Source organism: Ricinus communis, chromosome 7 (genome assembly GCF_019578655.1).
Source record: "Ricinus communis isolate WT05 ecotype wild-type chromosome 7, ASM1957865v1, whole genome shotgun sequence".
Taxonomy (NCBI): domain Eukaryota; kingdom Viridiplantae; phylum Streptophyta; class Magnoliopsida; order Malpighiales; family Euphorbiaceae; genus Ricinus; species Ricinus communis.
In genome coordinates, this window is record NC_063262.1 from 12,043,703 (window position 1) to 12,069,622 (window position 25,920).

The 25,920-nt window shown below is 33.9% G+C and overlaps 1 protein-coding gene and 2 non-coding genes across 8 annotated transcripts; 1 reads left to right on the forward strand and 2 right to left on the reverse strand.

Annotated features, from left to right (window-relative positions):
• Positions 1-447: 447 nt before the first annotated feature.
• On the reverse strand, positions 448-554 carry LOC112536090. Its single transcript, XR_003080156.2, has one exon. It is a non-coding gene; the product is annotated as a small nucleolar RNA R71 (small nucleolar RNA).
• Positions 555-10,337: 9,783 nt separating this feature from the next.
• LOC8263072 (transcriptional corepressor SEUSS) lies at positions 10,338-23,534 on the forward strand. 6 transcript variants are annotated; one of them, XR_007216529.1, is made up of 12 exons: positions 10,338-10,460; positions 11,604-12,785; positions 12,886-13,002; positions 13,495-13,543; positions 14,232-14,446; positions 14,539-14,607; positions 15,480-15,577; positions 17,960-18,053; positions 19,738-19,804; positions 20,729-21,138; positions 21,211-21,307; positions 22,745-23,534. XR_007216529.1 is itself a non-coding variant. In XM_048376267.1 (10 exons), the coding sequence occupies exons 1-10, from the start codon at positions 10,458-10,460 to the stop codon at positions 21,043-21,045; spliced, it is 2,211 nt and encodes a 736-aa protein (XP_048232224.1). In that variant the 5' UTR covers positions 10,338-10,457; the 3' UTR covers positions 21,046-21,360. The 6 variants fall into 6 exon arrangements, 2 of the variants coding, with proteins under 2 accessions (XP_048232224.1, XP_048232225.1); XR_007216528.1 differs by having other exon boundaries at positions 20,729-21,307; positions 22,745-22,861; positions 22,974-23,533; XR_007216527.1 differs by having other exon boundaries at positions 20,729-21,307.
• Positions 23,221-23,326, reverse strand: LOC112536089. The gene has a single exon (XR_003080155.2). It is a non-coding gene; the product is annotated as a small nucleolar RNA R71 (small nucleolar RNA).
• Positions 23,535-25,920: the final 2,386 nt, after the last annotated feature.

The following is a 25,920-nucleotide window of genomic DNA, read 5'->3' on the forward strand; positions in this document are numbered from 1 at the left end:
CTTTAGTCGAAATAGTGGAGGAGTTATAGAATCAGAATCAAGAAAGAGACCTAAACCAAAAAGAGGAACAATGTAGAATGGCAACTCCACCCAGGGAGAGAACCATGATAGAGTATGCACGACCAACTCTTAATAGGGTTACATCGAGTATTGTGATGCGAAATGTGATCAAGCCCAATATTTATTTAAATGATGCAAAATAATTGCTTGTTTAACAGTTTACTCAATGAGGATCCAAACACACATTTGGATGATTTTTTGGAGTTTTGCAATACCTTTAAGATTAATAGGGTATCGGATGATGCTATTCGGTTGAGGCTATTCCTATTTTTGTTAAGGGATAAGCCAAAGAAGTGGTTGAAATTGTTTCCAATGGGGACATTTACGACATGGAATTAGCTAGCTGAGAAATTCTTGGAGAGATACTTTCCACCTTCTAAGACGGCGAAGTTGAGGAATGACATAGCTGGATTTCTTCAGTAAGAGAATGAGACTCTATACAATTACTAGGAATGTTTCAAGGATTTATTGAGGAGCTGTCCACACCATGGTTTACCTTTATGGCTGCAAATTTAGACGTTCTTTAATGGATTGAATTACGCAAGTAAGCAATCTATTAATGTTGCAGCAGGTGGATCACTAAACAATAAGACTCCTGCGAAAGCTATGGATCTTATTGAGGATATAGCAGTCATGAACTACTAGTGGCAGAATCCTAGAGAGCAAGTTCGAGCCAAAGGAAGTGGAATCCATGCGGTAGACCCTGTGGTAGCTGTAAATGCACAATTATAGGACATGAATAAAAAGATGGATGCTTTGACTATGTCTTCATCTAGAAGACAAGCACAAATTATGACTTGTGATTAGTGTGGGGGTAGTCATCAAAGTCAAGATTGCCAAAATGGCAACACTTTCGCTAAGCCGGAGCAAGTTGATTATGTTGGAAATGCTCCTAGGCAGTAGAACAACCCCTACAGTGATACCTAAAACCCTAGGTGGAGAAATCATCTGAATTTCTCTTAGGAGAATCATAATCAGAATCAACAGAGGCCTCCACCTCCAAGTTTTCAGCAATAAAATCAGTCGTAGACTCCTTCTAGAAGGAGTAATCTATAGGAGACGATGGAGGAGTTTATATTTGCGTCTGAAACAAGGTCCCAAACTACTAAAACTGCGCTTAAAAACTAGCAAGCTTCAATTTAAAACTTAAAGAATCAAGTGGGGCATATTGCAAAGCTTTTGAATGAAAGACCTCAGGGCAGTTTGCCAAGCAACATAGAAGCTAACCCTAAGGAGCAACTTAAGGTTATTACATTGCACAGTGGTAAAGAACTAAAATCTAAGCTGAATGAAGTAGATGAAGAATCTATTATAACTGAGAAGGTTGATGATGAAAAAGAGGGTACATAGGCTGAAATCGAGGATAAGGTAGAAACAACACCAAAGCCCGCCCCTTTTATAAAGGAATATCAACCCAGAATACCCTTTACAGCTCGCCTTTAGAAGGATAAACTAGATGCACAGTTTAGTATGTTTCTTGAACTTTTTAAACAATTCTTTATTAACATATCTTTTTTGGAAGCTCCATTGCAGATGCCTAAGTATGCTAAATTCTTAAAGGAACTCATTTCTAACAAGAGGAAGCTCGAGGAAGTGTCAATGGTGCAACTGTTGGAATAAGAGTTCAATGATCATTCAAAGAAGATTACCAATGAAAAATTAAAAGATCCAAGAAGTTTTACTATTCCTTGCTTTACTGGTAATCTAAATGTTGATAATGCGTTAGCTGATTTAGGGGCTAGCATTAGTATTATGCCTTATAACTTGTTCAAGAAATTAGGGCTGGGAGAACCTAAACCAACACTCATGAGCATTCAATTAGCTGATAAATATGTTGTATATCCTAGGGGTATCATTGAGGACTTATTGTTAAGGTTCAGGAGTTCATTTTTCCTATGGATTCTGTAGTTATGGATATGGATAAAAAGACCCTTCCTTGCTACAGCTAGAGCCATCATTGATGTTCATGATGGTAAGCTCATCTTAGGGTAGGGGAAGAACAAGTAACATTTTAAATCCCTAATGCCATGAAAAATCTGCTTGTACTCGATGACATGGATGTTAGTAATGATAGAGTTGAACATGAGACTGTAAATTGTATTTTGTCTATTATTGCTAAAGATCCTTTGGACTTTTGTTTGGTACAGGAATAGGAGAAATGTGAGATGCCAGGAGCTCTGGAGCAGCTAGCCTACCTTGAGGCAGTAAAACTAATGAGAAAGCAGTTTTTTGAGCCTAAAAAGATGGCCAATGAGGAAAGGATGAAGCCTTCCATTGAAGATCCTCCTCTTTTGGAACTCAAACAGCTTCTGGAATACTTAGAGTATGCCTTCTGATGGAGGGATCCAAGCTTCTAGTAATAATTAGTTCTGCATTATTGAATTATCAAAAGGCTAAGCTATTGGAAGCCTTGAAAAGGCAGTTGAGGGCAGTAGCTTGAAAGATAGCAAATATAAAGGGAATCAATCCTTCTTTTTACACACATAAGATTCTCATGGAAGAAGAGTTCAAAATAGTGGTGCAACCTCAAAGGCGTCTCAATCCTAACATGAATGAAGTGATTAAACTTCTTGATGTTGGGATTATCTATCCCATTTCAGGTAGTTCTTAGGTAAGCCTAGTATAAGTAAGGAGCACACGAAGAGGTGGCGTGATACTAGGATTAAACCAAAAAGAGAGTTTCAAGTTGGAGACTAGGTGCTTTTATTCAACTCAAGACTTCGGCTTTTTCTAGGTACCTATAAGTTTTCGATTCAGCAATCGGGAATCTAGTGCAAACCAGGAAAACAATTCTTTTCCCTTTCTTTCTTTCATCTCTATGGACACATCGAGGACAATATCTCCGATAAGTGTGGGGAAAGAGTTTTTATTGTCTTCTTCTTAGTTGTGATTAATTTCCTATAGACTTATTGAAATTAATTAATTACTTGCTATAGTTTTCTTTCTTTCGAATTTATAGATTCTAAATAATAAATGTGGTTAATTATTTATGGAATTGAGATTTAGTTGATTTGGCTTTGAATTGAGAATATAAGCTTGGTATCCATGCTAGGGTTTTTGATCCGTAGTATTGCATTGTCTTTATATCTTAAAATTTTAATTATGTTTATGAGCATTAAGATTTTAAATTTTTCTTAATTTTGATGGGTAGATACATCCAATAACCCTTTCTACTCTCTTATTCTTTTTGAGATAAAAAAAATAAAAATAAAAATAAAAACAACAGGAACGATCCTAAGAGTCTTTCGCTCTATTCCAATATTCTCAAAAAGGGTTTGTGATGAAAAGAATAAGTCAAAGAAAACCCCGAGAACATGAGTAGTTTCTGGACTTGTGACTCTAGTTGAGTAACCGAGGGTTGGTATCACCAATGTCTACACTTGCATCAAAAGACTATAATGACAATTTCCAATATGCGTGGATCTCTATGAAAAAATGATATAAGCTATCGAGTTTCATGAGAATTTTTTTGTGCTTAGGGGGAAAAACTTTATCTTTATTTTCTTCAAAATTTTGGGTTAATTGTAAGGAATGCTCATTCTTCTAACTTTAGATTTCAAGGTTTTAATGTTTATTGCTTTCTATTATTCGATTGCTTTAGACGTTGGTATTTTGTTTAAGGATCGACTATTGGCTAGGCAATTCTAAATTGAGATGAGATGAATGATTAGCCTTGATATTTTATGAAATCTATTTATTAGAGAGGGAGTTTGTCATTTCTTTATTTTCTATTTTATTCAATTTTCTTGAGGACAAGCAATTGCTCAAGTGTGGTAGAATTTGATAAGTGCTAGTAGCACTTACTTTTAAAGCTTGTTTTATCTTGGTTTTACCTTAAATTGAGTTTAATTTATTTGTCAGACTTTGTTTTTAGTTTCTTCTTAGGTATTTGATGAGCTTGCTTGATGGGAGGAAGTCTTAGCTTCAAAGTACAAGAAAAATTAGCCAAGTAGCACCTACCATTAAGGACATGAGTGTCACACGGGCATGACACAAGAAGAAGCTTCCCGTGTGACCTTCTTATATGATGTGTTAAAAGTGGCAGAATGTTGGTTTGCATGACACAGGAGCCTACGCCCGCGTGGCCTTCTTGTATGGATAAAGGATATCTTCAAGTGCGGATTTTGGTCAAGGACACCACACAGCCACGTGGTACCCATGTGGCCCCTATGCGGTTCTTTAAAAACGTACTATTTAAGCGAACTTTTAGGTTTTCTTGGGGGAGTTCCATCGTATTTCCATTTCTGGAGAGAAAAACACTTAGAGAACTTAATATTCTTTCATTTTTTAGGATTTTGATTGGTATTTTTCTCAAGAAAGAACATCATTTCCTTCATTGCTTATCAAGATTGAAGATTCAAAATTGAAGATTTTTATTTCTACTCTTCCATGACTAGTTTGAGATCTTCTTCCTCTAATCTTTATTTCTTTAGTGTAATGTCTATGAATTAATCTTCTTGCTATTTAGGTTTTGATGGTCTCTAATTTATTTTGTATGGATTGATTCAAAGTTAATGCAATTAATCTTTCTCATGAGTTGTATTATCCCTTTGATTACTTAATTATCTATTTCAATTAATAAGTGTATTAATTGGGATTTGTTTTCATAAACTGATTAGAGATAATCTTTTGTGAATTGGTCACATCTTAGGGATTGAAGATTGATTGGGATACTAGAGATAGATTTACAAGATCCTTTGGTTTAATAATTTCTTAATCTTAATGCATGACCTAAGTGAGTGGGTTTGAGAAAAGATTCCTCTCCCTCCTCTTAGGAATTAGGGGTTTAATCACTTAAGAAAAATTTAAACCTAATTTTATGAAATGCCAACTCAACTCTTGATTTGAATGAATTATTGTTTATTTCATAAGATACTTAACTTATTAGGAGGATTCACTACCTAAATAGGTTTTACTCTTGATAAATTTACCAATCCTTTTAATCCTTGTTTTTAAGATTATTTTACTTTTAAATATAATTACACCCAAACGACATTTTGATTGCTAAACATTAGTGTAAGACTAAAGGTAGTATTCACAATTAGGGCCCTAGTGGAACGATACTCTTACTTATCATTATATTACTTTATACGATCGGTGCACTTTGCCATGTATGGATAACACGCATCAAGATAGATGGTTGCAAAGTAGCCGAGACCCTAATGAGTGTCACAACTAAATTGGACAAGGATGAGAAGGGTAAGAGCATAAACGAAAAGCTCTATAAAGGTATGATTGGCTCACTTTTATATTTAACTGCCTTTAGACCTGATATTATGTATAGTATTTGTCTTTGTGCTAGATTTCAATCTTGTCTAAAAGAGTCTAATTTAAATGCCATAAAAAGAATTTTGAAATATTTATGTGGAACCTTGAACTTAGGAGTTTGATATCTTAGGGAAACATTCTTTGATATAATAGGTTATTTGAATGTTGATTATGCTGGTAGTTTATTAGATAAGAAGAGCACATTTGAGACTTGCCATCTTCTAGGTGAATACTTAATGTCTTGATTTAGTAAGAAACAAGTCTCGGTTACTCTTTCCACAGCGGAAGTCAATTATGTTGTGGCAGGTTGTTATTGTGCTCAAATCCTATGGATGAAGCAACAATTAAGAGATTATGGGAGAGAGGTTGATCATATTCCTATCAAATGTGACAACACTGATGTTATAAACCTTTCTAAGAATCCTATTCAACACTTTAGGAGCAAACACATAGATATTGTACACCATTTTTTGAGAGATGATGTTCAAAATGATAGTGTAGCACTAGAGTATGTTGATACAAACAAACAACTCGCTGATATTTTCGCTAAGCCTCTAAATGAGGAGAGAATTAATTTCATGAAAAGATAACTAGGAATGATAGATGGAAGTACCTTAGCTTAAATTATTTTCTATGTGTGCTAATTGTGTTTGCCTTTTATTTATGATGCTTTTACTTATGCATTTTTCATTCTTATGCAATCTTTTGAGTATTAAAATTATCTTTGCACTAGATCACTTTTAATCTATGTGCATTTCAATACTCATACATTAAATGATGTGATCAATGTGAATAGTGCATGTTCATTCATTATTGCGTGTTTTTTGCTTGAAATTGCAAAAAGTGCGCTCACGCTCTAGAGGCACGCTTGCACTTTATAGGTCCACAAGCAATCTTGGAAATGACCTTAAAAGCGCGCTAGATATTCCTCAGCCCAACCGCGGTTTTTTAAAATTATAGTCGTTATGACTACTTTTTCAAAAGCGTAACTGCGCTTCTCCTTGATTTTAGTAAAAAATTAGCCGGTATATAATTTTTGAAAATGGATTTTAATGTAAAACTAGGCATTTTTTTACTGTTTTTACACCTCCCTAAAGGCTATAAAAACTAAATTTTACATTATTGCATCACTTTTTACACATATATTCATTTGAGCTTTCAAAAATCCTTTAACTCTGCTTCAAAAATTTCAAAACCTCTATTCTACTTCTTCAAGACAAGTATGGGTCCAAAAAATGCTATTGGAAGAAGCTCTTCTTTATTAGAAACAATCATAGAAAAAATGAAGGGTGTAAATAATGAAGCAAAGATCAAGTATATGATTATAGAGAGGAAATAAACTCAACCTTATAGATTCTTTGATGAAGATGTCCTCATTAAGCTCTATCACAAGAGGTAAACTCACTCCTTAAAAGTGTAGGGCTTAGAGACTTTTTCCTACCCCAAATCTTAGAAATAGGATTTGAGAATCTCACTAAGAAATTTCTTTCTACCTTAGTGATTAACAAAAAGGGAGATGGGGATGACTATTTTGGGACAGAGTTTAGGCTCTTTGGGGAGAGGAGAACCCTTTTCTAGAACTCGATTATCTTCTATCTTTGGTTTTCAAGAAAGAAGCCATCTCTCAATTATTAAGAATTTTGTAGAAATACCTCTTTGTTTTTCCCAATTTTGGAGGCAAATCTTCATCAAAGAAATCCATTCTAAAGACTCACTCTCCAAAGACCTCAAATCCTTAACACGTTGGGTGATGCATAGGATGATAGCCACCAACATCCATGCAAGAGATAATGGGGTTGAGAAAGTTCCACAAAAAGACCTTCTTTTCCTCTATGCGATGATTCATGGTAAGCGCATCCTTACCTCTAAATGTTTTCTTGATCACCTTCTTCATCTTGGCAATACTAAAAAATGTGTCATTCTTGTCTTCTCACATGTCACCAAAATTGCCAAATACTTCTAACACCTAACTCCTCTAAACAAGACTTTTCTAACCCCTTCTATCTCACCAATCTTACTAGGATTAGCTTTTCTTAAGCATGTCAAAGTCATTAGACTTGGACCTAAGTGGAAAATTAATGGGGAGTTCTTTCTACTCATATGAAGTATGTGGATGATAGGAAGAAAAGAAAAAAAGATAATCGAGTGTCAAATGAGCCCACTTCTTCCTCATTCCAAGCTTAACCCTCTCTTTCTTTTCCTCCTACGTTCACCTGAACCTATAAGAAATATGTCAATTTCTGACTCATGGGAAATGTTTATTGACGATGAGCCTTGCAACAAGATGTGGACATACTATGATCCGTTCCCGGGTTGGGTTAGGGGATTTTGAGGACAAAGTGCTTAAGCAAATGGAGAAAACTTAAAATTATCTCCACCACTTACATGCAGATTTAGTGAAAATCCCAAAAGCTCACAAGATTCCTCATTGTCATGTGGAGGATTGAGAGGAAGAAGAAGAAGAAGAAGAAGAGGCTCAAATTCTACCTCCTCAAGCTAGCTCTAGTGGAAAAGGGAAGGAGCTTATGATTTTTCAAGAGGAACAAGAAGAAGATTGATCTCTTATTTTTCTTTAACTCTTTTATTTTTTTTCTTTTACTTTCTCATGCATGCATGTCTCATAATTGATCATATATGTAAAGCATCTTTTTTTCTCTATCTCTTTGCAATTTACTTCTCTTGTCTTACTTTTTAATTTTGACAAAGAGGGAGAGAGAGACCTAAATTAATTAAAATGGAAGAAGTATTTAAAGAAAAGAAAGACCTAAATTTGTTAAGTACATGACAAAGGGGAAGAAGTTCTTAAATTGATAAGTATATGCTTAGAATCAAAATGAAAAATATACTTACATGACTTAGTTACAAAAACTAAAGGGGAGGAAATGCAAACATTGAGGGAGAGTATTAACTTATATAAATTTAATTAATAAATTACTTAAGTATTAAGTATATAAATACATTTAATATAGTAATTAATAGAAAACTTGTCTTATTAACAAATAAGTCTAATTTTAAAAGGTTAGTATATTAATTATATTATTTTTATTTTTATTATTATTAATTTATTGACTAATTGAAGAAAAAAGAATAACATGCTAAAGTATTAAAAAGAATAATAAAAAGAATTGTAAAATTTAATATGGCTAAAACCAAAAAAATTCAGTTAATCATACTATAATTACCAGTTAACTGACATTAACAGTTTAGGTTTAGGGCTAACAAATTTAAAAACCAATATATATAGTTAGGTTTTTAAAAATAGCCACGATTTGATTAATTGAACTGTTACCCCTACTAACTTTTAATTTTATAATTGATGTTGAAAGTTTTAGTAATAAATTTATATTCATAACTTATAACTGTATTTTGTATTTTATAATTATAAAAATTCTAATATTTTTTATTTTATTAAATCTAAAAATAAAATATTACTATATAATGATAAGAAACAATCTAAATTTAAATTTTAAGAAATAATTTTAAGATATTTAAATATAAATATGTATTAAAGTGTGATTAAATTTTTTATTCTTATAAAAAGTTGAATTGCTAATACAACTTTATGTATATATAAAATTTAATTTTTAATAAATGGTATTCTTTTTATAAGAATAGTAGTCTATTATTAAAAAAAATATATTTAGTGTGAGTATAATAATAAATTGTTAATAATAATACAATAGAAAATAAAGAAAGTATTAAAATTAATTAGAAAAGTGGAAAAAAAATGATAAAAGAACACATTAAAAATAAAAGAAAAACAATAAAAAGCAGCCACGACGAAGTGATTTCAAATAAAGAAAAAAAATGTTATAACGAACATATCTTAAATGATCTAACAATTAGTTACTCAAAATTAAAATTAAAAGAATCTAGATTTTATTAAGACCAATCGAAATCTGACTTAAAAAAATCTAAGTTCTATTAAGACCAATCGAAATCTGACTTAAAAAAATCTAAGTTCTATTAAGACCAACCAAAATCTGACTTAACCTAACACTTGAATCCAAATTATTATATTATTACCTAAATCTGTGATTCATAATAGTTACACATGATAATTTTACTTATAAAAATATTATAATTTATCAATAAAATTAGTTTGAAAACTTTTATGCAAATAAAAATTTTTCTATTTATTTTTCTATCGGTATTCATGATGCCAAAATTATAATTAACAGAATTAAATATATAAGAATTCAACCATGAATGTAAATTTTTTCTTAGAGAAATTAGTATAATCTTAATTAAAAGATTAAATAAATAAATAAACTGAACAATTAATGTAGTTATTTTATTAAAGAAAAATACAATTTTAGTTATCTCTTGAATATTGAAAAATGAATATAATTTTAATTGTAATTATTACAAACAAATAGAAAAGTAAAAAAAAAAATCCAAAGATTAAATTCACACGTACATTAAGATTATTGTCTATAGAAACACGTATTTTGGATCCAAAATTTATGATACATCATGTATTCAAGTCTATATTATAATTTCAGTGACTCTAATTTATTATGAGTATATAATATCTTATAAATTTATAATAATTTATACTATTTTAATTTTAAGAATCTATTAATATAATTAGACAATAAATTAGTCATACCTAATTATCCATCAACAAATTCTTTTTATTTTTTACAAGATTTCATCTATTTTTAAAATATAAAAATTTTTATTTATATAAATAATTAAAAATTATATATGAATTCACTAATAATTTAAATTAATAGAATTCCATATAAAACTAATAAATTAATCATATAATATCAATTAATTATCTATTATAAAAATATATATTTTTAATAATAGAGTACGATGGTATTAGTACTCTAACAAGCAGAATACCAGAACTTTGCTTGACCAACATCACATATGGGTTCAATAGAATAAAAATCACAAAATGTTGGACTTAAATAGAAACAAAATTCTATTTTAGACCCTTTATGTCCCTATAAAACAAGTTGAGGATCCAGATTAGCCCATGATCCAAATTGTTATTGTTTGTTTCTAGTTCTATTTACTTCTATATTCCCCTCTCTTTCGAGCCTTCTTTACATTAAGAAATACAAAAAAGGAAAGGCCATTACCACTCTCCCTTGCTCGCTCGCTTATTCTTGACAATGGCAAGCCCTTTTCTATCTCTCTGTTTCCTTCTATGAAATCTTGTTGTGTCTTTGTACAAAGATAATCTGGGTTGAAATTTTTATCATTCAATAATGTGAAATATTTCATAGACAATGTGTATATGTGTATGCATGTGTTTGTGCATTATGGTTTTGGCGGTTGCTTATACATGATTATTTTGGTTGGTGTTTTCTGTTCTTGGAAAAGAAACAAAGACACGTATTATCTAAAGTCTTTCTTTTCTTTGATCTTTCTGCTTTCTTTAATGGAGTTCAGAACCTTAAAAGAGTTAATAATATTAGTTTAGTGGTTGCTTCTTGTTTTCTTTAAACCCTTCTCTCATTTTGGGTCTCGGTTTTCTTTGGTGTAATGAATATATTTTGCTGGTCTTCACTGTCTTGGTAGCCAAACATAAATAATTGGGATTCAAGATTACGACTTTATTTACCCTTTATCTCTATGTGGAGTGATTCATCATTGAACAAGGAAAATGGGATGGGAATAGAAATGAATGACTAAATTATTTTTGACATAATTAAATTTATGACATTGAAAAGAAAAAAAAAGAAAAGAAAAAGAAAAGAGGATTTTCTCTATCGGACAAGAAAGTTTGAGTCCTATTCCAAGAATTGCTTTTTGCTCCCAAACGTGCACAAGAGAATTGCATTTCCAAGGAACAAACAGACAATGTTGGTTGTTAGACTTCACTTTCTTTCTATATTTGGTTAGTATCTCTTGAACTTAGAACTTCTAAAGATAGATGGAAATACATTTCAAATTTGGTTGATGAGTAGTGTGAACTGTCAAGTTGTTAGGGTTCAATACTACAAATGACTTTGCTACTGGGCTAATTTTGAGTTTTGGTTGGGTTGTTTAGATAAGCTCAATTAGGTGACTAGGCATTTGAAAATATATCTCAGTTTTGCTTTAGTCGTAATGGTGAAATCAGGGTTACCAACTCCAATTGGTTGCTCTTGGTCTGTCTCACCTGTGCTTTCGCAATCAAGCTCTATTATCTTGGAATCTTGAGTGTGCTTTATTTCTATACAAGCAACTTTTCTTTTCACTTATCATGACATCTGCATACTAAAGTATGAAATTTCCTGGGAAATTCTCCAAATGTTTCATCTCTTCTCGATCAGAATTTTGGAAGTGGGAGTTCAAGCGACAGCCTCCCTCTTCTGGATGGTTCTCAGCAGGGAAGTGCTGATAACAAAATGGAGCCCAGTGCAGTTTCTGATAACAAAATGGAGTCCAGTGCAATTGCTGGGGCACCAAGTGATGTTGGTTTTGTTTCTTCTTTTACACCACCAAACATGATTAATTTTGTTTCATCTGGCCAATTTCAAAGTCAACAAATTCCAAATCCTTCTAGAAGGTTTCAGCAACGATCTTTTAGCAAACAATTTGAGCCACAGAGGTTTCAACACTGCCAGCAGTCAATGCAGCAGCACCCTGTTTTCCATACCCAATCACAGCAGCAACAGCTGCAATTCCAATCCTTTCAAGGTGGCTCTGAAAGTTTTGCTGGTTCTGTCAACTTGGGGCGAGGGCTAATAAATTCAAACATCAGCCTTTCTAGTTTGGATGGTTCTCAGCAGGGAAGGTTTGATACCGCAATGGAGCCTAGTGCAGTTTTTATGGCATCAAATGATGTTGGTTCTGTTTCTCCTTTTACCCCAACACACATGATGGATTTTATTTCATCTGGGGAATTTGAAAGCCAAAAAATTCCAAATCCTTCTAGAAGCTCTCAGCAACAGTCTCATGTACAACAATTTAAGTGCCAGAGGTTTCAACATGGTCGGCAATCAATGCAGCAATTCCACGTTTCCCCGAGCCAACCGCATCGGCAACAACCACAATCCCTATCCATTGAAGGTGGATTTGAAGGCTTTGCAGGCTCTGCCAACTTGGAACGAGGGGTAATAGGTGATCAGATTGGTCTACAGACGCAGTTGCACTCAGGTCCAGTGGTGCAAGAGCTGCAACAAAACCAGACTGGAAGAGGCATAGGACGTGTACAACTTGAGAATCAGGATTCTAAAGAAGCACCATACCTGCAGCAGCAGCAACACCATTTCCCTCAAATTTCCAGAGAGTTTGTTTCACAGTTGAACCCTTTACAACAGAAGCACAATTTGCAGCAACAGCAGCTGCAACAGCAAATGCTGAGGGCACTTCATCAACAACAGCCTCAACTACATCAGCAATCTCAACAGCAGAATGTGTCTTTTAAATCTGCTGTGAGACCAGTCTATGAACAGGGGAAATGTTCACTTCAATTAATTAAGTACATGCATCAGCAGCAGCATAGACCAATTGTACGATCTCTTTTCATTCCTTGGAACAACACTTTTTTGTCAGTCTTCGGTGTTATTTTTTCTTTTTCACTGATGTGTTTGTGGTCTGTTGTTTTTTCAGGATAATAATATGGAGTTCTGGCACAAATTTGTTTTAGAGTTTTTTACTCACAATGCTAGAAAGAGATTGTGTGTTTCAAAGTATCAAAATAGGAACCCACCTGCTGTGTATGATAAGGTATGCTATGATGAAAGATAAATTAAATCAATATGTAATTGTTTAGGGGAGAGTAACTAACTGATGTTTCCTTGGGAACAACATTAGGGCGTGGGTGGACTGGGAGGGAGGGGAGTGTTGGTGACATACTCAGTTACGGAATGAAAGATTTTAATGGACTATTTTTATTAGCATAGATTGGACCCTCTATTCCACTCTGACTTTATTTTGATAAATGAAATAATTATATTGGTATACATGAGACGATCAACGCTTCAATCCTCTGCTGTCTTTTGCTACTTCGCAAACAAATGCTGGCATCACATGTGCTCTTTTTGCATTTGAATTTCTTTTTATTTGGATTTCTCACTCTACGATACTTATTGAGAGACTTTGAATAAATATCATTCTGCTGATCACTGATTAGGAAATGGTTATACTATTGATATATCTTGCAAACATTTTCCCTTATTCATGTGGGAGAATACCGATAATATAATTGCATATTTGCAGGATTCATGGGATTGTGAATTATGCAATCAGAAGCATGTCCATGGTTATGGTATTTTTTGTTTCTGCTTCAACCTTTTTCTTTTTGGTTATTTTTCATTAGTTTCTGAGAGAGGCTTGGTGCAATTTTTTAATTAAATTTTCTTTTATACAAAGCAAAGTATGCCAAGTTGCATTGTATTCACAGTATATTGTGAAGTCCTTTCTAAAAGTAATTTTGCATCTTATAGATTGAATTTTGAAGTTGATTTTTAATCTTCTGAAATTATGTGCTTAATATATAGTAGTGATTTTCAAGATGCAATTGAATGTCCCACAAGCAAGTATTAGCATTCAAGTGAAAGTATAACCAGTTCTTGGGACCAAAAGAAATTGTACCAAACAGTTCACAACCTTTGGGTCATTTATCATTGTGGGAGTTAGGGTGGTCTTTAAAAGGTTGATGAGTCTGGATCTAAAGTTTATGGTCACAAACTTCGTACTACAATTTATAATTCAGTATACAAGATGAAATGTTATTTGGTCTGATCTAATATCATGTCATTTAAAATATTGTCATTCTTAGTTATTACTTCAACTGGTAAATCACATTCAAACATCTGCAAACTTTCAAATACTGAACATGCACTCATGAAATTCAAAGAAACTGGACCACCATCATCGTTTCATCCTTTTCTGAAAGTAACATTTGATGTTAAATAGTAACTTTACACTTTAAAATCTTGCCCCTGTTTGTTCAGAAGCAACTGCTACATCTCTGCCTAGTTTATTCCAAATCAAGTATGAAAGTCCCACTATGGAAGAGCTTCTTTTTGTTGATATACCTCATGAATCTCAGAACTCAAGTGGTCAGATTGTACTTCGTTATCCAAGGGCAATAGAAGAAAGTGTTTTTGAGAATGTTCGTGTTGTACGTTATGGTCAACTTCGTATTGTTTTCTCTAGAGATCTGAAGGTATGAGTTGATAAATGGTCATCATGATAGATTTAAAATCCTGGGTATGTTATTAATTGCCTTTAATCGGATAGTTCATTTATCTTTGCTAGATCTGCTCTTGGGAATTTTGTTTACAAAATCATGACGAACTTTTTCCACGAAGACTGATAAAACCTCAGGTACTTATTTTATTACTTCTATTTTGTGTTTCATATTAATAGTTCTTATTCTTGAGTGAGAATCTTGCTAGTAATATATCCTAGTTAAGCAATCTTATAATTTAGTAACTGTAAAAGTTGAGTTATTTCTTTCTTTGCATATATTGAAGCATAGAAAATGAAATACCTATTTCATATTAGTTTAGAGGTAGTATTCCAATTAGGTTATATCTACCCTCAAAATAAGAAGTTGAACTGGTTAGGAAACTAGACTGAATAGTCTGAAGTTCTAATTGTTACTAGAAGAGTTATAATCAAATGATTAATTTTTTTTTGTATAAGCATTCAGCCATTGGAATGATGCTTCTGTCACAAAATGGTGGAAGAAGAGGCCCTAGAGAAATTATTCAGGTGCTTGGTCCATTTAGCCAGGAATTTCGAACACAATGAATTCATTGTCCTGCACTGGCTATTATGGTTATTCATTTTCTTTGGAGGTTTTGCGCTTTCTCAGATTTTAAAAACTTATGTAAATTTAAATGATCATCTTGGAAATACCTGAAGATTGTAAAAACTCCCAGTTTCATAACCATTTTGGAAGATTTGGCTAAAGTTCTCCTATGATCCTTTAAAATGCTTCTAACCCTTGGCTCTTTTTAAAATAAAAACTTGATTTGGTTACATCTCATGACCTAAATTATTTGGGATATGTTTGGTAATCTGTTCTCAAGTCTTCCCCTTTTTCTATTTATTTCTGTTCAGGAGATACAGATCTCTAAGCTGTTATGTGATTGCTTCTTTCTTGCGTGCTGGTGCTACTAAGGTGCTGTGCTAGAATGGAATTTTGTTGAATTTGGAAGTCTCCTTTCATAAATAAAGTTCACATTTTGCAGGCAATTGAGCTTGTAGCTAAGGCGCAAAAATACCAAGCTTCTGCTCAAAATGCACAATCCATCCCATCCCAATATGACTTAGAAAGTAATTTTAATATGTGAGTTTTCTTCTCTTGGACTTTTGATGAAATTCCCTGGGTAACAATATATATCCCTAATTATTTTTCTGGGCAGAAATTGATGGTTGTATGTTGTAATAACACATGTTCAGTTAGATCCATTTGTGGTAACCTTTATGTAGAGTTATAGGTAACCACCTAACTTGAGACAATGTGAGATCTTAAGTCACTAGAGCGTTTTCTTTTTCCTCACTTTTTGACGTTCAATTTTGTTACTACATAAATGCTGTCGTTTTGCTATTTCTTTTGGTTTCAGCACAATGTTGTCTACATCTATCAGTTTGAAGCCTGTCAATTGTTTTTTTTCCCGAACAATAGCGTTAGCGCGCACTTGGCATTCATTTTGGAGTGTGGATGATTATGTTTAATGGGTTGAAAGGAAAGGAATGAAACTTTTTCACACTGCCACCACATCAATTCTGTTGCCAATACCTTTAGTACTTAAGTATAAGGAAAAAGAAGAAGAAGGAGAAGAAGAAAGCCATAATAACAAATGTTTCATCTTTCTTACATTAGTCTTAATCCCATGTCAGAAACAATTAACTAATTAACACTAACTATTCACCTCCATTTTTTCCATCCCATAAAGTTGGTATGTAAAAGAATGGCAAGTTTCTAGTGGATTTATAATTTTCGTGATACATCATATTACAGTATTACTCTGTTTTTAAAATACATCTTGATGCATGCTCCAATTACCAAGTAAGCTTAACTGGTTAAAGTTGACCACTATTATTCCTTCCATCTTGTCCACAACCATCTATGGTATATGCAAAAAAGTTGGAAAAGGAGACTTGAAAGTTTATAGAATTAATAAAATCAACTTTAATTTGCTAAGATGTAGAAATTCTGATCTTTCGTATTATTATTGTTGTTGTTGTTGTTGTTGTTGTTGAATCTGGGTTCTATAATGAACATGTCCAATAAATTTAAATTTGATTAATTTGTTATATGTAATAATATTTCTAACTATCTAAATATCTTTAAGGAATGTCTAGGTTCTAGATTTATCAACCACAGGTTTGTTATATGCGAAAAAACTTTTAGGACCAACAATTACAAGGGATGGTAAAAATTTACTAATCAACAAAATTTATATTACCGTTGATAGTATAGTGAAAAGAAATATGAAAACTGTGAAAAGTTTGTAATTTCATTTAGAATATGAAAAAGATATATTTAGGAAAGAAATACTTAATAGATAATAATAATGCTGTGTAGTATTTGCTTTTATATGCTTTGGGATATTGCATTTTACATTTTTTATGATATTGATATGATTCTTTTGATATTTGCTAAGTTAATGTATAAACATTAAAAACATATTAGTTCACTACAAGATTCACAAATCAATTTAATAGAAAATCTACCATTAGAGTCTCAAATGAAGTTTATCTTATGATCATTTATTTGATAAAGCATCCTGATAAAGAATCCATTAAATATAATAAAACTTGGGAATACTTATAACTTTTTAATTGGCAATAGGATTTCTTAGCAATAAATTGATCTTAAACTTTTTTTTTTAATGTAGCATATAGAACGTATTTGTTAAAATATTTACATTATAAAATGTACGAGTTTCTAATGTATTACTAATTATCATGCATAGAACATTTGACAAGGATATTAGAAGTTATAACCATACAAGTAAATTCTCTCAATATTATGAGTTCATATCATCTATTTATTGCATTTTTATAATAGATACATACACACTTGACATAAATTTTTAGAATTTCTAAAAGATGCATGAAGTTGTAAGTTGTGTGAACACATTTATTTATATAACTTTTAGTCTTTTCCATTCTATTCAAATGCATACTTGGAATTTATTTGACTAACAAATTTCACGATTCTTATAACATTTAGATGTGGGTCAAGTTACTTAAAATTGTACCATAACTCGTTCGATAATTACATATTTCTAATCTATTATGTCATCATCATAATAAGTGGGATGAGAAACTACAATTATACATTTTTCTTTTGTTTACACCTTTTAAAAACTTAATTATTCATATGAGAATTTATTTTTAAAAGTCATGGGCACATATTTAAAGTGCAATTAAGGAGTTCTTGAAAACCCTACAGCCAACGGAAAATGAAATGTGTTTTGATAATATAGTAATATATAAATATTCTATCTGGTTTAGAACATTTGGCTGTCCTTTTTTACCTGTGTGAATGTCTTGAAAACAGTTGTGCTCTTATTCATGTTTAATCACCACATGGGCAGGGGTCAGGTAGCAGTGGGGAGGGGGTGAAGTATGTATATGGTGATAGTTTAGCTTGCCTCAGACTTTTATCTACATTACGTGGCCTTTTCTTGGACTTCTGCTTATACCAGTATTTTGACAGGTTTCTTGAATCTGCACGTCAATTAAACAAATCTTTGGGGATACCTAAACATACTAATATAGGATATACAAAGAGATATATGCAGCACTTACAGGTATTTGTCCACTGCAGCTTGGTATACTTTTACATATTAATCTTTGGACATCCCTATGTTTCGACTTGAATATTGCTTGTTTCTTTGGCATCTCTTTATCTTTTCATGTACTGCAAATTGTTTGATGATGACCTTCTAAATCGCATGGATATTAAAGTTTCTGAAGAAAAGAATTTTTCTATTCTATTCATGTATAAATGGTTGTACAATCCTAGGTATTTTATATTTACTCTTAGCTAAACTGAGGACTGAACAATAGCGAATTTCCTTTTCTAATTCTAGCAAGGCCCTAACTTTTAGGATCTGATCTAATCCGGTTGCAATATTAAACATATATTATATTTCCTAACAGAAAATGTTAATTAATTTCTCATGGCAGAATTGAACTTGATTAATGTTGATGGAAAATTTTTTGTTTGAAATGCACCAGTGTATTTTTATTTAAGCCTCTGTCTTGGTGCATGCTATCAGCTAATCTCATAATCCATACTGCATTTGAGCTCTAAGTGAGAAGATCGTAGTTTAGATTTGAAATTTAGCTCACATAAAAATTAATTAATGTATCATTGGCTGGTGCTTTAGGCTATAAGATCAACTTCAAGATGCCGACTTTGTTTGCTCAATGGGTTCTTTCAAGTAAAATTCATCACTATGATTTCTAGGTACTTTAGTCATTTGTTACTTGCCAATATTGATACATAGTATTTAATTGACGTGGAATGTTTGACATTATGGAATGGGCTGCTATTATATCCAAAATACAATTTTGACTCATTGTATTGGAAAGTATAAATTTTAAAATTAGATGAAAAAGAAGGTCCACTGTGTTCAAGAATCAGGTGAAATTTCTATCCCAAATGTGCATAATAATCTAATAGATACTTCTTGAGTTTGGATATATATTAGGCAAGAGACTCAATTATGTCATTTTTGTCACTTCTTCCACAAAGAAATACACTTTTTAATTGCTTATTCTTCTAACTACATGTTGTATTTAGGTATTGGGCCTAATTACTAATTAAATCCTGAATTTTACACTTGTTAACAATTTTATCCAATTGTTTTAAAATTTTAAAACAAATACCTATACTTTCAATTTATTTTCAGAAACATTTTGCGGTAACAATTTTTGAAATATTACAATGAGAAAAATGACATGGCAAGTCAATTCTGCTTATTAACATAAAATTTAGTGAGTTAATAAAAAATTTGTTGTATTTAGATGTAAAATATGTGAAAAAATATACATACATGAGATTTTTAGTGGTCATGTTATTAAGTTTAGGATAAACTATTTGTGTTGATTCATAATTATTATTCTTATAGTAAGTACAATCAACTTCCTACATTATTTTTTTACTGTGAAACTTTAAAAATTGTCATCGAAAAGTATTTTTGAAAATAAATCAAAAGAATGAATATTTATTTTAAAATTTTGAAACAATTGGATAAAATTGTTAAGAAGTGTAAAGTTCATGACTTCATTTGTAATTAGGCCTAGTTATTGTGTTACTTTTAGAATGTTAAACCAATTGCTACATTGATTAACTATAGTTTTCCTATGTATGCTTGTGGCACAAACAGCAATTGCTACATTGACTAACAACAATTACTTTTAGAATGTTAAACCAATTACTACATTGACTAACTATAGTTTTCCTATGTATGCTTGTGGCACAAACAGCAAATATCACAAAGAGTTAATAGCATGAAGGAAGACTTCAGCTGTGAGATTGGGAAAGGACCGAAAGGTTAAATTTATGAAATTCTTGGCTTATTGATATATGTTCTCTTTGAGTTACCCTAATTTACTGATAATATCATTTGAATAATCTCTATGGAAAAGAGTGACATGAGCTGGAATATGCATTTTGTCTTTTGTTATTGCTATTTTAAGCTTTAGAAGTTGGTATATGTCACAAGTACATGGTTGTTTAAGCTTTAGACAGCTTACAAATTTCACATCTGTAAGAAAACAGGATTAGAAGGTGGGAAAATGATAACCTGCCACTTGGAGTGTCAGGCTTTTTTTATATAGTTTGTCTATAGACCACTCAAATGCACATGGTAACCTCCTTGTTGGCAACCTGTGCATCACATATGTTAGTTCTTGAAATAAAAGCCATATTCGACAAAGTTCTTTTACTAAAATTGAGAAGATACAGTAGGTTGTAAAATTTAATTTATCATTTGGCTTATTTAATGGGATTTAGATTCACTTGTTGATATCACTCAATCATTTAATTCTTTTTTTTCTTCTGCACTACTTTAAATGTAAGGTCTTACTGTATACTATTTTGGTTTTTTTCATATTAGGACATAGGAGCCCCGTTGGTTATGGGAATATATTAGTAAAAGGAATGATTTAGTTCTTGTTTATAAACCTTTAGTCCAAATTGGACATAAACCTCTAGTCCAAGTTGGACGTCTTTGGAAAAAAAAAGAAGGTTTCTGTAGTGTTTGTAAAAGTGATTTTCTATAACTGGTTAATTTAATTGGTATGACATCATACATTTGCATAATTTAGAGCTTCCTTTTTCCTTCAATTGCATGTGGAGGTTCTGTTGGTCCAATGTTGATTGTTATTTATTCTATATTTTGCACCAACTGCCATAATAATGTTGCTGCTATTTGTGCTTTTTGCTCAATATTGTAAACCTTTTATTCTTCTCCAGAGAGTTTCACCCAGCTTTCCAGTGGGAGTATGCCATTATCAGAGCTGCATTTTCCTATTCAGCTACCTGATCAACAACAAACTGGGGGGAACACCTTGAACAATGATAACCATTCTGTACAGAGAAATATCGAGCCACCTTCTACAAGCAGTGACATTGCAAGTGCAGGCAACTCCTATAGTACCACTCCCTCTGTCACTGCTGGTGCTGAGCTTCTCCATCAGAATTCAATGGACTTGCGGATTGAGAATCCACATAACAATCCTGGCAGTCCTTATCCTGGGACATATGGGTTCTTCAACCACTTCACAAGCTGAGCATGATCCTTCTTCATTCTCATCATCAACGCCATCTTCTACAACTCCAAAGAAATAATGATTTCTTCACAATAAAGTGGGGGAGGTATCATGGTGAGTGTTCTGAAGGGGATATTGTGACTAACATGATGAAACATAAAAATGTTAATGGTAATTGCTTTGCAGGCAGGATACGGTAGTCTTAAATTGAAGTACTATGGTGATGGGGGGTCATGGAAATTGGGTGCTCTGCCGTTTCACTAGTCAGTTACTTGGTATACTTGTAAGGCTTGCTTTATTTGAAATCCCCCTAGAGTTTAGTTTCTTTTTTGCTGAGATACTCATGGCACGTGCTTCTATGTTCTCTGCTGATGGATTATTTTTATTGGTGACACAACGTGCATGATATAGATGATTTTATGCATGTTTGTTGACTGTTTATCAGTCGTTTATTCGTGTACTTGAGTCATATTTATTCCTGTTTGATCGCACTTTGGTATGTTTATGAGTTTTTCAGGTTTTCGGACTCATTGATAGGAAATTGATTGATTTTTGGGCAGAAACTAAGCTATTTTGATGATTTACGCATATTAGATGTTCGTTGGATTCGATTCCTTGTTGGTGCACATTTCGAGGCTTTTACACGGGCCGTAGCACGGCCTCCCTTGGACGTTTTTGAAAATTTGCATTTTTGGATGTTTATGCCGTTGCGCAGGCACTTTGTAAAATGAATAGCCATGTGCCACTCTGCAATATGAACGGCCCCTGCAACGGGCACAAACATCTAAAAATGCAAATCTTAAAAAATGTCCAAGGGAGGTCGTGCCATGGCTCGTGCAAATATGCATGGGCCGTGCAAAAGCCTCGAAATGCGTGCCAATAAGGAATCGAATTCGACGAACATCTAATATGCGTAAATCATCAAAATAGCTTGGTCTCTGCCCGGAAATCAATCAATTTCCTATCAAGGAGTCTGAAAACCTGAAAAACTCATAAACATACCAAAGTGCGATCAAACAGGAATAAATGCCGATAGACATGCATAGAATCATCTATATCGAATTACCCCACACTTAAGCGTTTGCTTGTCCTCAAGCAATTAACAACTCACTCCTCAAACAGATACCAAATAACTCAATCAAATACATTGCAGGAAGTTAGCTTAAAACAAATCTCAAAACTCCGTAACAAATTTCCTCACAATTCCCGAATCACTAAATCCTTGAGAAAGAGAACAAAGTTAATAAAGCTGCTAAAATTAAAATGATAAACCATCAAAACTGAGAATTTGAGAACCATGCCTAACAAGATGTCATTCAAAACACACAAGTGTATATAGGTGAAAGAAGATCGCTAAGCTCTCAACGCAAAAATACAAAAAAAAGTGCCTAACATAAGCTTGCTCATAGATCCAATGGGTCTTGAGCTAGGTTGTAATGGGGTTAAGGTAGGGTATGGAGAAATATGGAAAGTAGGCTAAAAGTTGCTGAAAAATTATGTAGGTAATGCAAGAAAATAGCCAAGGATTAAATGCTGTACCAAAAATGATCACTAAGTTGCTCCAACAATAAGATGATGCTTGAAATGAACTAAAACGGTCTTTATTTTATTGCTTTTGTTGATTGGTGGTTGTTTAGATTATCGGTTTCAGGTAGTTTATGACCATGAGCTCTAACCCTGATCCCATAGAACCCTTATCTGACCTAGAGCATTCTATCAGATTATTGAGACGACGTTTGCAAGCAGTTGAGGAGGAGATCAGAGTTACAGTTCAGGTTCATAGAGCTAACGTGATAGAGAACCACAACCCCTAGGCCGATGACGATTAGAGGACGAGGTACGAGTTTGCTCGACCATCTTTGGATGGGACGCAAATTAGTATAGTCAGACCTCCTGTAGCGGCCAACAATTTTGAGATAAAGACTAATGTTATCCAGATGATCCAGCAGAGTGTGTAGTTCGGAGGGTTGCCCAACGAGGATCCCAATGCACATATCGCCAACTTTTTGGAGATTTGTGACATATTCAAGATAAATGGAACAACCGATGACGCCATTCAGCTGAGATTATTTCCATTTTCCTTGAGGGACAGAGCAAAGAGATGGTTGTAATCTCTTCCACAGCAGACGATTACTACCTGGACGGCGTTGGCAGAAAAATTTTCTTTATAAGTATTTTTCTCCTGCTAAAACTGCTAAACTTAGAAATGACATATCTTCTTTTGTGCAGTTTGATGATGAGAGCATGTACGATGCATGAGAAAGGTTTAAGGATCTTTGAGATACTGCCCACATCACGGATTGCCAGTGTGGATACAGGTTTAGACCTTCTACAGCGGGTTGAACCTTGCGATGAGGCAGATGGTGGATGCTGCAACAGGTGGGGCGCTAAATAGTAAGACGCCCGAGCAGGCTTAGAACTTGATAGAGGAAATGCCCATGAACAATTATCAGTGGCAATCCTTTAGGAGCCGACTAGGAAGACAGGGAGTGGTCAACTAAGTGGATTCTACAGCAGCCTTGGCAGCTCAGGTGGAGCTTCTAACCAAAAAGATTGACCAACTCAGATCTGGTTCATGCAATGACGTTGGTCGAGTTTTATGGTGGCCCGCACTACAAAGGTAAACTGCATCATGGGAGGTATGTCTGCTTCATCTTCTTCTACTTTTCCATCTGTTTTTGCTGTGTCTTCTGATGTTGAGCAGGTTGATTATATGGGGAATGCCCCAGGGTAGTAGAACAACCCTTTTGAGCAACAAGAGGAAGTTGGAGGATCTTGGTCAGGTAGTACTTAATGAGGAGTGTTCAACTATACAAGCTGCCACTCAAGCGACGAGATCCAGAGAGTTTTACTATCCCTTGTGTGATTGGCGATTTGCTAATTAGTGGTGCAATGGCCGATTTAGGAGCTAGTATTAATTTGATGCTCACTAGTTTGTTTGCTAAGTTAGGGTTGCATGAACCCAAGCCTACTAGGATGAGCATTAGCTAAGATTCTAGAGGTATTGTTGAGGATGTACTTATGAAGGTGGATAATTTATCTTTCCTGTGGACTTTGTGGTGATGGATATGGAGGGTGAGAGCGATGTGCCTCTTATCTTGGGTAGGCCTGTCCTAGCTACATCGAGGCCTATTATCGATGTAAGCGATGGGAAGCTTAAGCTTAAAGTTGATTATGAGACCATTACCTTTGACCTAGCCACTTCTATGAGACAATCACTAGACCATGATGATGCTGTGTATTCTGTTAATGTGATTGATGATGTGGTTGAGTCCCATTTGCAGGAAATGTTATGTTCTGACCCTTTGCATGTAGCATTAGCTGAGGATGAGGAGGAGTTGTCCAACGAGCAAGTGTTGGAGCAACTTGTTGTTTTATTAGCTTCTGAGCCGACCTTGTCAACTAATTCTTATCTTTTTCTTGACAGGTCTGGAGTGCAGAAGGTAAAGACTTCATTCGAAGACCCACCAGTCTTAGAATTGAAGGAGTTATCGAGCCACTTGATTTATGTCTTCCTGGATGAAGAGAAGCACTTACCAGTGATCATAGCAGCTGATCTAACTCCCGAATAACAAGCCATGCTTTTGGAAGTTCTAAGGAAGTATAAGAAGGCCTTTGCCTTTAAGATAGCTGACATCCCAGGTATAAATCCAAGTTTTTGCTCTCATATGATCTTGTTGGAGGATAGTTTCAGGCCGGTTGTTTAGCCTAAGAGACGGCTCAACGCGAACATGAAAGAAGCGGTGAAGAAGGAGCTAATTAAAGTTCTTGATGCAGGTTTGATCTATCCCATTTCTGACAGTTCGTGGGTGAGTCCTGTGCAGGTTGTGCCCAAGAAAGGAGGCATGACGGTGGTAAGGATTGAGAAGGATGAGTTGATCCCGACTCTGACGGTAACGGGCTTCCGAGTTTGCATTGAATACAGGAGGCTTAATGATGTAACTCAGAAGGATCATTTCCCTCTTCCTTTTATTGATCAGATGATTGAGCGTTTGGCAGGTCACATGTTTTATTGTTTTCTTGATAGTTTTTCAGGTTATTTCCAGATTCCTATTGCACCTGAGGACTAAGAGAAGACTACTTTCACGGGATGCATTGCAAGCTACATTTCGTGGTGCATGATGGCTATCTTCGAGGACATAATTGAGGAGTCTATGGAGGTATTTATGGATGACTTCTCTGTTTTTGGTGATTCTTTCTCTCTTTGTTTGGCAAATCTTGAGCGCATGTTAGCTAGGTGTATTGAGGCTAACTTGGTATTGAATTGGAAAAAATGCCATTTCATGGTGAGATAGGGGATTGTGTTAGGGCATAAGATCTCTTAGGCTGGGATAGAGGTGGACAGAGCTAAGATAGAGGTTATATCTAAGCTACCTCCTCCTAGTACTGTTAAGGCAGATAGGAGTTTTCTAGGCCATCCAGGGTTTTATAGGAGATTTATTAGAGATTTCTCTAAGATTGCTAGGCCTCTTACTCAGTTGTTAGTTAAGGATGTACCTTTTGTTTTTAATGATGCATGTTTGGCTCCTTTTGAGTTACTTAAGAAACTTATGACTACAGCTCTGATCATGGTTTCACCTGATTGGGGGTTGCCTTTTGAGTTAATGTGCGATGCTAGTGATTATACAGTTGGAGCTGTGCTTGAACAGAGGATTGAAAAGAAGTTCTAACCCATTTATTATGCTAGCAAGACTTTGACAGGAGCCCATGAGCACTACACCACCACAGAGAAGGAGTTATTGGCTGTTGTTTATGCCTTCGACAAGTTTAGATCATACCTCGTTCTCTCTAAGACCATTGTCTTCACGGACCACTCGACACTGAGGTAATTATTCCTGAAAAATGATGCGAAACCGAGATTGATTCAGTGGATTCTTTTGTTGCAGGAATTTGATG

Excerpts from the sequence above, each read along its gene's own strand:
- LOC8263072 (XM_048376267.1), top strand. Across the intron at positions 13,544-14,231 it reads GAAGCATGTCCATGGTTATG|AAGCAACTGCTACATCTCTG; the intron begins GTATTTTTTGTT and ends CTGTTTGTTCAG. Across the intron at positions 18,054-19,737 it reads GATATATGCAGCACTTACAG|CAAATATCACAAAGAGTTAA; the intron begins GTATTTGTCCAC and ends TGGCACAAACAG.